Here is a 12,442-nt window from a genome sequence, read left to right on the forward strand (position 1 = left end):
CAAACTATAATTCTCTTGAATCAGTGTGACTGTGGAAGATCTTCCCTCCTGAGCACAACTTACAAGCTCACAGCTCCAGCCATTTTCTGGTATTTGCAGAAATACTTGCACGTGTGATTCTGCATGTGCAAATTTACCCTCTTGGCACTGAAGCTTGAAAAGTAAACCTGGTATGTCCATTATAATTGCTGCCTTTTTAAAAATTCATGAGGCCTGCAATGCTTGAAATAGCCAACACTAAGACCTGGTCGACGAAGCTACATTGCTCAGGGCTATGAAGAATTCCACGCACTGCGCAATGTAGTTAGGCCAACCTACCCACACTGTAGAGACAGCTCAGTCGTTGGAAGAATTCTTGTATCAACCGAGCTGTGTCTACAGTCTATCACCTCTTGAGAGGGTGGAATTACTACAGTGATGGGAAATCACCTTCCATTGACGTGTAAGTGTCTACAGCTGTGCTGTAGTAGCCCTTGAAGTGTAGGCATACGCACAATGTCCAAGATTATACAACTGTCCTCTTTAGCAACTTAAACGCTTAATGTAACTTATATTGTTCATATTGCACTAAAAGCATTCAGTCAAATGTATCCCAGCTGTAACTCTTTCAGTAATGTTACAGTTAATTATGTTAAAAGTTTTTCACATGTTGTATGCCTTCTATAACCACGATGAAAAAAGTCAAATGTAAAATGGCAGAACTTTAAACCTGTCACATAATAAGCAATTCAACAAAGTCTCAGATGAGTGGATGACTCAAAGTAGGAAATGTCAAAGTGATGTAACATAGGAAAAACAAGTACCAGGAACAGATCGTAAAAACAACAGGAAAATGTAACCAAATTAAATACTACTATGTACTTTATATAGTTCGGTTTAAAGAAATGAATTCTACAGATACATTAAAAACCATCACACAGTAAAGGGCTTTATTTATAGCAGACAAGTCAACACTTCTGTTAGTATCAAGGTTTGAGAGAGATGGAAATTAATGACTGTGTTCAGAACCAAAAAACCAAAATCAAAATACATCAGAGAACACATGCTCCCTAAAATTGTACTGTCCCTCTGATGGACCCTGTACATCATGTGACACATGAAAAAGGATGTATTTCAAATACAGATTTGTAAGACAGAATGATTTAGGAAAAAATACTCAGACTTTACCAAGTCCTGGAGGCAAAATTAAACTTTAGTTCCTAATTCAATGTATGATACAATAAGTATTGGTTTTAATTTTAGAAAGTACGATTTGAATAAACAATAACAAATCTGATGAAGACAAAATTTAAAAAGTTATGTAATTACTACAGTAGAGTCCTCAGACATATTGAAATTACTCTCCCTTGTTATTTTCTAATGCTAAGTATATACTGTATAAATAACATCTGTACCGTAGAGCTCTTTTTATAGATGAGTTTTACCATAACAAGATTTTGTTTTAGTTTTGACCCAGTAATCAAAAATTTCAGAAAGGAATAGGCCAAAATGCAAGGGGCTTTGGTGCCACAATGAGCAGTTAACTCATGTTCATGACTTCAAAAGGTGCCAGTGACTACACAAATCTTATCCCCATCTCAGCATGTCTGCTAGTGTCTCTTCGTTAAACACATGTAGTCAAAGAAAGGGCATCTTTTTGCAGGAGAGATGAGAGGGAAGAGTATCTTTTTAAATAAAAAAAGTGAAGGCAACAAAATCAATTAGTTTAGTGTTCACAGTAAAATGTGCCAGCTTTGTAGTTTCATTTGAAACCAAGAGTAAATCATGAAACATCATGAAAAATATAAGATAAAAATCTCCTAGAGTGATTACTAGATGAAGTTAAAATTACCACACTAATCAGTAAACCCCAGAAGAAACGTAGGTCTCTCATAGTATAGGTCCTTTTTTAAACAGTATGAACTTTTTAAAATCAATCCATAAAATCTGTATGTTTGGCCACGTTGCACAGTTCCCCTCCCCCCTCCCCAAAAATACAGTATACAGAAAAAAACCTTTTTATTCCCAGTATGAATTTTGAAGTATAAGGTCAAAACCCAAAAGTTAGAGATCAGCTAAAAGGATTTTAAATTATTTACAAATCCAGCAGGTAGAACTGCCATAATGGCTTCATTTCCATCCTTATAGTGACTTTCATTCTATCCAGCAGCATCTTTGACAGGTATCTACTTCCAGTTGGCTTTGTCACTGATCTTCTGGCATTTTAAGCAATTCCAGAAGGGCTCCAACAGCTCCAAAATAACCCTTAAAAACAGAAACAAGAACTATCAGAAATTCTGAAGTATAACCAAGTAGCACAATACTCATAATGCTCTCAGCATTGATAAGGCAGTTAAAAAAATATACATCTTGTCAGAGCAGTCATCTTATACCAGTGTTCAACACGTGAATTGTAATTAAATGATTTCAATGGGAGAAGAAAAGGGCCCAGTTGTATCATTATAAGCCTTACACAGCTTGTTGTGACTAACCAAAGGTCAAAACAGCACTTGTTATGGAACCACTATATTGGCTCCACACTTATGGTAAGGCAGTTTCCATTCTAACCCTATTAATCTAATTTCGACACCATCTGACATTTTGTAATAACAAAATCCCAACCAACCAAAACAAGTATTGGGCCTGAAATTTTGCATGCATAATTTAATATTTTGTAATAACAAAATCCCAACCAACCAAAACAAGTATTGGGCCTGAAATTTTGCATGCATAGTCTTATGCCAGAGAACGTTTTGTGCAGATGTCTGAGGGTTATTAAATGAAAGTGAATCCAGCAAGATGAGCACTCAAACTAATTACAATTCAGGGATTTACATCTTCAACCACCTCCTGAGTTAAAGGCCTTTTTCACAGAACCTAGTCTATCGCACCCTTTGGCTTTTTAAGAGAAACATTCTCTGTGGCAACTCTGTACACTCAAACATCACAGAAATAGTTTCCTATAACTAATAAGGAATTTAATGGATACATTTCCCTACCTCATGTTCCAAAAATAGAGCCTTCAGCTGTCCCTTGGACCAATAATCCATAGCGTACGCTAGCACCTTCATAGAGATCATATTGATTCTGAGAAAGTTTCCTACAAACACCACTCTGTCAATGTTCTGTAAAATAACAATAGAAAGATGAAAAATAAAACTAAATTCAGCATGTGTGCTGCTTTAGACATGCAATTTTATTTCTATTGAGAAAAAAACTCGGGATTTTTCAACTTTATATATCATAGCAATGCATCCCTAATTCCCCCAACTGAAACTCCCAATGCAATAACTAGCTGTGTTTACTAAGGAGACAAGTGGCAGCAGGCAGGCAGATTTATTTGCAGGACAGGATAAAATATGTCACTACTGTGTTACATACATATAATCAATGGCACTTACAGGATGTATAATGCTAGGAGATATTTCTCTGATGTGGTAAAACTGAAGTGTTACTTAGCAATGCTACTTCCATGTAATCTCATATGTAATTTATTACATATGAATTTTATTAATATTTCATTTATTAAGTGACGCAGCCTTTGAAGAGTAAAGATAATCAACAAATCCACCTGACTCCAGGGGAACCTTTGAAGGGTATTTGGTAAGGATTACTCTAGAGCAGTGTTTCCCAAACTTGGGATGCTGCTTGTTTAGGGAAAGCCCCTGGCAGGCCGGGCCAGTTTGTTTACCTGCTGCATCTGCAGGTCCGGCCGATCGCAGCTCCCACTGGTTGTGGTTCGCTGCTCCAGGCCAATGGGAGCTGCTGGAAGCAGCGGCCAGTATGTCCCTCGGCCCGCACCACTTCCAGCAGCTCCCATTGGCCTGGAGCAGCGAACTGCAGCCAGTGGGAGCCTCGATCGGCCAGACCTTCGGACGTGGCAGGTAAACAAACCGTCCCATCAGGGGCTTTCCCTGAACAAGCGGCGTCCCAAGTTTGGGAAACACTGCTCTAGAGATACAGGTGAAGGCATCTATAAACATCATTCCCAAACTGTGGTTCCACTCTGAAAAGTGACTGTAAAATGGCAGGGTGAGGTTCCACACTTATTGTCTCTCACTGGTTTCAATGTTAACTGTGCTCTGTTTATATGGGAAAGCATTGAACCACCAACAAAAAAACACCTCTCCAATTTCAATCTAAGAGCCACCAAAGGTCAAGCCAACCCTTTTCACACATAACCACCTGTAATTAAAGTTCCTGTAGCCCATGATGCCTTCAGTTACACCTATGCTACCCCACTGAATCCAGTTCTGGTGATGATGTACAAAGAGAAATGGAATCTAGCATTCGTCATTTTAAAACAGTTCACATCGAGCAAGTCAACAATTCAACAGCAAGTGAGTACCTGAATGTGCAAAAGTTCATGTTGGGAGCTTGGATGATGATGTATTTCATTAACAGTCTTTGCTGAATATCCACAGAATTATCTCTAAAGATAATGATAACGTATGCTGGTGTTTGCCACAGACTCTAGAGGGTCAGTTAAAAGATTTCTATCCTCCATGACTGTAAAACTTCATTATCTAAATAAAGCTTTTGTTGCTAAATATAGTCTCATCTGCGGACCTGACTGTTCTTTTCCGAGTAGTTTAGCCATGCTGATATAAATAACTAGACCATGGTGTCCTTTAGCACTGTCCAGGGTGTAGTCTGAAGAGGATGTCACACTCAAAATGTGTAAGATATTGGATAGTGCTGAAGCACATCATGGTCTAGTTATTTATATTAACATGGCTAAAAGAACAGTCAAATGCGCAGAGACTATATTTAGCAACAACAGCTTTATTTAGATAATGCAGTTTTACAGTGATAGAGGATAGAAAACTTCTAATTAACCCTCTGGAGTCTGTGGCCACATAAGCATACATTCACATATCCTCCTATGAACTTATTTGGCTGGAGATGTGGAAAAAGTCAGTATTTTACAGGTTAAGGTTAAAAATAGGCAGCAGCATTCTGCATTCCCCAAGCAGACAGTGCTTTCTACTCCGTAAAACACATTTCTTGCAAACGGACGGCAAAGATATATGCAATACATTTCTACTAATGCAACACTACCAAACTGTTTAGGAACCAAATTTAATTTCATTCTTCATAAACTTTCCTTTTTTCCCCCCAAATATGACCATGAAGTTATTAGAAAATCAAAACAAATGGTATCTGACATGGACATACACACTTTTTACTGAAGATCCTAAACCTAAAAGAAAACTATTCATACATATCATTCACTATCCTATCACAAGTATGCAAGATTTATGGCAAATTATTTTAAAGAAACCCAATTAATTGGTTGGACAACTGATTAAAAATCCCATTAAAGATTCCATAGGGACTAACAGAAGGAAATATGGCTACAATAATGAAATTGGCATGACCATTTCAATTTTAACCTTCTATTTTCAGTGACTTGTAACTTTCTGGAATGATCACCTTTTGGTATAAAACTTTCTAGGCCTGGCTTCTGCCCAGGGATACATTTTGTGTGGAAGTTTAAGTAAAGAGAATTCAGCCACTTTTGAGTACAAAGAGAATAAGAACACACTATTCTTATCGTATAAAATTCTTGCTACCCTTTTAACAGTTCTACAGACAAAATGAAAGTTGAAAAATAGCAGCCTTCAACCAGTGAGGCATTCTGATGAAATTCAGATCTGATCAAGTTATGACATCCTGAAAATGACATATGATGTACACCAGGGGTCTCAAACTCAAATGACCCCGAGGGCCGCATGAGGACTAGTGCATTGGCCCGAGGGCCGCATCACTGACACGCCCCCTTGCTGCCCCTGGCCCCACCCCCAATCCACCCCTTCCATGAGGCCCCGCCCCTGCCCTGTTTCTTCTCCACCTCCTCCCCTAAGCGCCGGCTCCCCGCTCCTCCCCCCTCCCTCCTGGAAAGTGCTAAGCGCCACCAACAGCTTTTTCAATGCACTCTTCCAATCCTTGAAATATGTCACGTCCCGTTGTGATACCCTTCAGTGGCATTAAGTCTAGCAATTCTTCAGTTATATTCAAATTGCAGTCCACACCTCTAATGAACACTGCACACTGTGCGGTATCTGATACATCTGTACTCTCATCAAGAGCAATTGAAAATACTTCAAAGTCTTTTGCCATTTGAATCAATTGTTTTTGCACATTATCAGCTAAATCCGTTATCCTGCAGGCAACTGTATTTGCAGACAAGCTTATGCCTTCAAAAACTTTCTTCCTATCAGGACATAAAATTTCACTGGCCTTCATAAGACATTCTTTTATGAATAAGCCTTCTGTAAAAGGTCGCGATGATTTAGCTATCATTTCGCTTATCACAAAACTTGCTCTTACTGAATCTTCGCTAGACTTGTTAATCCTGAAAATAAATTTCTTTGCTTGGCAAATGCTGCTTTAAGTTGCTGAACTTTTTCCTCTCGGATTTTTCCGGTGAATGCATCATATTTTTCATGGTGCATTGTGTCATAGTGCCGACGCACGTTATACTCCTTGGGAACAGCAATCGTTTGCTGACAAATAAGGCATTGAATTTTAACTTTTACCTCTGTGAAAAAATATAAATTCTCCCATTTGTCTTGGAAAACTCTCTTTTCTTCCATGAGTGTTCTTTTTTTTGACGAAGTCATTTCCAAGCAGTTTTAATAAATATATACACTCAGTAATGCACCTCACTCAAAGGACAAAACACGCACTTAGATTTACTGCCTAAGGCTCTGGGAGGGAGTTTGGGTGGGGGAGGGGGTCTGGAGTGCAGGCTCTGTGCTCGGTGCAGGCTCCAGGCTGCGGCAGGGGGTGGGGGTGCAGGCTTTGGGACGGAGTTTGGGGATAGGAGGGGGTGCAGGGGTGAGGGCTGTGGGGCTGAGGGTGAGGGGTTTGAGGCATTGGAGAGGCTCGGGGCATTGGAGAGTCTCAGGACTAGGGGAAGGGCAGCCTGCCCTGGCCCTAGTGCAGGGGGGCGCTAGGACCCTGCGGCAGCAGGTGATGCCGGAAGCCGGCCAACTGTAGAAGGCTACATAGCATATATATATGTGTGTGTGTGTGTGTGGCCAATTTAGCTGTACAGTGAAATCTGTATTGATGGTGCAGCATGGAGGGCTGCCGTACACTTTATATGGTTTGTTAGGTGCTCTGCAGCTAGGGAAGATGTTCCCCTAGCTGTGAACAGTAGAGGGGGTCCTTTGTGCCAATCTATGGGACAGTGTTTCATTGACATGTACCCAAAAATGTCCAGGTGATGGAATTTACACACTGTTGCCAGCTTTATGCAAGCCACTCCAGCTTTGAAGTCCAGGAGGAAGAATCTTTTATTTATTTATTTTTCATCTTCATATTTAATAATTTTCATTACTATGTTTAAGCTACAATCATAAGACTCATCAAATCTCATGCTTCAGGGCCTAAACTGGTTTCGCCAGCAAGTCACAAAGGAATCATCATCATGGCCCTGACCTAACACACAATGCTTCACAACAGGCTACGTGCATTGTTGCTGGTGGGGGTATAGCTTTGCCTTTCTCTGAGAAGATCAAGAACTGGTTATTGGATTAATCCCAACCAGTGACTCACATAAAGCAAACAGTTTGCTCCTAAAACAAAAATATTTATTTTATTAATTATTCAGCCTAGGATTTTTCTCTGTACTCCTAGCCCATCGCACATTGTGAACAATTATTCTTCCTTTGTGTCATACAACTGAAATAAGCATAACAAAACATGATCAAAGTGCTGGTGGGGAAAAATCTATTTAGATGTCCTCTATGAAATGAGTTATTTATCACATCTGTCCATTCTCCCTAGTAGTTCTACAGATCATCCAGTTAAAAGAAATTGTCCATTAAACAAAAAAGAGTCAAAAATGTCTTTGTAGAGGCGCAACACATTGCAGAGGGTCATTAGTTATCTTTTTTCTCCTCTTAATGCAACACACGTGGATCTCTGTTGTAACTCTCGATGCTTTGATAGCCCTGTACAATGCTGCTTGAACTCCATGCCACAAGGCAACACTGTAAAGAAGCTGAAAGCAAAAAGAATGTAGAAAACCCTCATGACTGAAGATGACTTTCCAGAAAATGGAGAGTACTTAGAGCTAAAAACGAACTCCATGAATAGTTCTTGACCACTAGGTCATGAAACAAACACAAAAACCAATGCAATGAGAATGTTGCAATCATACTTTATTGCTTGTAGGATAATAACAAGAGCTACTAAACCAAGAGATAATTAGAAGAACTGATTCGCTATATGCACTGATATTAATGTCCCTGTGATCTAAAGAGTCGGAACAGCTGAATGGCTCTGGGGATCATTAATTATAGGAGTGTTCAGTTATTATAAAACCTTGGGTTTTTTTAAATCCAAATGTCCTGTGCCTCATAGCAAAGAGTACCTTAGAATGGAGTTAATAGTAGACTTCAAAGAAGTTAGGAGCCAAAATTAAATGTGTGCATCTATCTAGCGGGGAAGTCACAGAATAGGTGTATAAGCATTATGCACTTGCTGTTTTTGTTATCTGTGCTGCACTAATGCTAGAGGCCTCAATGAAACTTAGAGTGAATTTGCAGACTTACCTCATTCAATGCACACATGCGAGCAATGGAGCCAATGTTGTTGGTGATAGTGACCAAGGTAGCTCTGGCCAGGTCCTCTTTACTTATGGAATCTCTTTTTTCTTTACTCATCATGTGGCCAAAGCTGTGTTGGAAATATCACAATCCTTTTTATTCTAAGTTATTCAGAAAGGTTAAATTTCCACAAATCCACTTTAATAAGCTTACAATATGAACAGCTTTGCTTGGATTTCATGCTGACGATTCTGGGCATAACATTAAGGTTGCCAACTCTCCAGGACTGGCCTGGAGTCTCCTGGAATCAGCATCCATCTTCCAGAGAGTATTGAAAGCAATCCAGGAGATTTTTTATAGCTATTTTAAGAAAATGACATTATGTCATGTTGGGGGGGAAAAAAAATCTCCTGGAATAGCTTCAGTCAGAGTTGGCAACCCTACATAACATGGACATGTGAGAAAGGATCTCTTAATAAAGAAAACACAATAGGTGAATACAGTTACAATGGGTAAAGGTATTTCTTTCAAAATTACTGTATTTTAAATTAAAATACATTGTATTTGCTAAACTTTGAATATTTTTATACTTTATTAGAAAACAAAAACAGGAGAGAGATCCTAAGTAAAAACAGCATAATACAGCTAGGTGGCTTTTATATACAAACAGAGGACACAGGGTAGGCATTGAGAGCTCAGTTTAGTGTGCACAGCAAATTTCGACTAAGCTCTTTGAAAACAACCAGTTAAATATGTACCTTGATGCTACAGCAGATCCTTGAAGGCCAAATCGTTCATAGTCTCCCCCATAAATATCTTTTACCAGTTTATCGACGTTGGTACTGTCTCCTTTAGCTGCCATTTCTAGTGCTTCTTCAAAAGTCTCACAGCCAGTCAGCAAACAGCACAGGCCCAGGAACGTTCCACCTCCGAGACTAAAATGAGAAGAGTTCATAGGCATCAGGCAGCTCTAAGAAGCGTCATCCACACATTCTCTGTCTCCTGCTTTTACTTGCTCTTTGCAAAGCTCCTGTCTAGATGTTCACATCTCCTGATTTGGAACGATGAGGAGACACACTCTAGGCTGCATCTATGGTTACGAGCCACGCCCAGTAGAATCTCCAAGATTAGAAGCCCAGGGATTCTAATTATGAAGATCCAGCTGGGAGGACTCAAATCACAGGGATGCAGCCTACAGCATATTGTGTCTCCCGCAAACCCATGCATGGCCACAGACTTGAAACTACAGCTCAAGCACCTGTGGGCAGCGCTCTAGCCATCTCTCCTTGGTCATAGGGGTCAGAGTGGAAATCACTGGTAATCAACAACCAAAGCACCCCCAAGCCAGGGAGAAATGGGCAAGGAGCAGCCAGAGCTGGGTACCTAACAAGCGACCAGCAGCCCAGCCAAAGCATCCCTCAGCTGATAACAGGAAACAGCCAGATACTCTCCCAGCCCAGGGCAAGCAACAATCCTAGAAACCAACTGCAGCTCTCCAGTCCTGGGCAAGATGTAGCTGGGGAAAGCCACAAGCAGCAGCCAGGGTTACTTACAGGTGCCAAAGCCAGCAAAGGTCATGGCAACTCTTAAATTTCTTAAGCTTGTTCCATGCTGCAGCCTTGTCAGGCTTCAGCTCAGATAATCAGGACATTTGTTGATTATGTAAATAAAGTAATGCATATTTATCACATGCATTTTAGGATGTTGAATATTTGCATAACAACTCGAGATTTATGAACTTTCAGCCTTAACAGATCTGAGCTCCAACATTTTTTAAAGTTGAATTTATATGTGAGCCCGGGGGGGGCAAGTCGGGCAATTTGCCCCAGGCCCCGGAGGGGCCTCCACAAGAGTTTTTCGGGGCCCCTGGAGCAGGGTCCTTCACTCGCTCCGGGGGGCCTGGAAAACTCTTGCGGGGCCCAGGCCCCCAGAGCATCTTCCACGGGGGAGTCCTTCCCCTCTGGGACCCGCCACCGAAGTGCCCCGAAGAGCCACGGCGGTGGGTCCCGGGGCGGAAGGACCCCCCCGCCGCAGTGCCGGGTCTTCGGAGGCAATTTGGCGGTGGGAGTGTGTGTGTGTGTGTGTGTGTCCTTCAGCCCCGGGACCCCCCGCTGAAGTGCCGGGTCTTTGGCGGCAATTAGGCCACGGGGGCCCCCCGCCACCAAAGACCCCAGGCCTCCTGAATCCTCTGAGCGGCCCTGACTCAGTGCAGTATGAGAGCCCTGGAGATGACAATCCTCATATATTACATCAACTGAGCTGAATGTACACACTTCTCCAAACTTTCCTGTCAACATGCCTAAGTCACGGCAACAACAGAGTAGATTGGCCTATTCACTCCTTGATCTCTTTGCTTAAACAAGCGTGACAATGAGTCCAAGGTGGGACAGTATTTCTATGGAATGGACAGCTGTCCATCTAGAAAATGAACTATTAATTCATTCCACAAAAGGTTACTTGCTGCTGATCTAGGTCAATTTAGAACCAATTAGATAATCTCAGATCTGAATACTCACAACGAAGTACCACTACAGCATGTTTGATGTTTAAGCAATAAGAAATATACATGTTGTTATCATTCAGATTTTTGAATTAGTTAAAAATTATTCACATAACATTCAGGATCGTGGGCATGATTCTCCTCTTACAACTCTACTGAAGTCAATGGAGCTATGGTGTGTAACAAGACATCCAAGCCCGACAGCTTTAAAGGGTGTTTACTATCAGTTTGTTGTTTGTATTGTATACTGAGAAACAGACAAATAGTTCAAGACTATAGAATGCTAAAGTCAAAGGAGTTTTCAAGGTAAAGGTCTCCTGTGCATCCAGACTGAAAATATATTATTCATGGGGGGAAAAAAAACAGAACACACACATCTATATATATAGGCTGAAGTCAAAAACATGTTTTATATCTTATGTGTAATGAAAAACAGTGAAATGTTCAGTGTTTAAGTAATCTATCCATAGGTCTGAATATACAGTCAAGCTTTACAAAGAACAGAACATTAGTGAGTTACATATCCCCTACATTAATCAAAAAGAGGAGTGGGGAAGGCAACAGAGCGTTGCCACAGATTACCCATTAAAGGAGTGGGAGAAAAGATGCAATATTGGGAGGTTTTCATATGAATGATGGACTGACAATGAAGGTGGAGTCATAGAAAACAACAAATACAATTAGAAATATTGCCAAACGCCCCTGTAACGAGGCGGTCTGGTTCCCCGACGCCCTGGAGAGGGACGAGCCCCTCTGGACGCCAAAGTGGGCGGAGCCAGTGGCGCTTGCGCCCACTCCCCAGAGGTCAGGGCGCAGGACAGGAAGTACAAAAGCCCAACCACGGAGCTCACTACAGGCCTGGCTACCGGAGAAGCCAGACGCTTGTGGCCTAGCTCCCGGTGAGGAGACTCCTGCAGTTGGCGACCGACTCAAGGATTGGCCAGACCAGCTGAGGCCTGATTCCGACCAGACCCCGGAGAATCTGTTAAGCCGGCCAGTGGCAAGTTACCCAGAGGAGCTGCCAAGCCTGCCGCTCATCAAGTACCCAGAGGAGCCTATGGTGCTTGATTCCGTAGAGGACACCGTCACGACGCAGGTACCTCTAGAGGGGGAGTTCGAGCCGATGTCAGTGTTGCAGTCAGGATCCCCACTGACACAGCAGCGGACCGTCTACTGCTGCTAGCGCCCCGGGCTGGGACGAAGTGGAGGGGGCCTGTGCCCCCACTGCCACCCAACGTGCGGGTGGCAGTCTCCCCCTCTCCCAAGTCCTTCGGAGCCAGGGCCTGGGCCTCCTAAACTTATTTGTCTGTGCAGCCCCTGCCTGAGGGCCTGAGCCACAGATTCTCTACTGCCCTACCCTGACCCAGGGCCTGTTATTTAACTGTTTGCTCAGCCCCTGCCT

General features: G+C 41.9%; 1 protein-coding gene across 3 annotated transcripts in view; it reads right to left on the reverse strand.

Annotated features, from left to right (window-relative positions):
- Positions 1–843: 843 nt before the first annotated feature.
- PANK1 (pantothenate kinase 1) overlaps positions 844–12,442 on the reverse strand; it is a 42,677-nt gene continuing 31,078 nt past the window's right edge. For all 3 annotated transcript variants that reach the window (XM_045024131.1, XM_045024133.1, XM_045024134.1), the window contains exons 4-7: positions 9,299–9,475; positions 8,547–8,670; positions 2,979–3,104; positions 844–2,244 (exon numbers count right to left, since the gene is read on the reverse strand). In XM_045024131.1, coding sequence (XP_044880066.1) covers positions 2,185–2,244; positions 2,979–3,104; positions 8,547–8,670; positions 9,299–9,475 — 487 coding nt within the window. In that variant the 3' untranslated portion in view covers positions 844–2,184. The remainder of the gene's footprint in view (positions 2,245–2,978; positions 3,105–8,546; positions 8,671–9,298; positions 9,476–12,442) is intronic.

This window comes from Mauremys mutica, chromosome 7 (genome assembly GCF_020497125.1).
Source record: "Mauremys mutica isolate MM-2020 ecotype Southern chromosome 7, ASM2049712v1, whole genome shotgun sequence".
Taxonomy (NCBI): Eukaryota; Metazoa; Chordata; order Testudines; family Geoemydidae; genus Mauremys; species Mauremys mutica.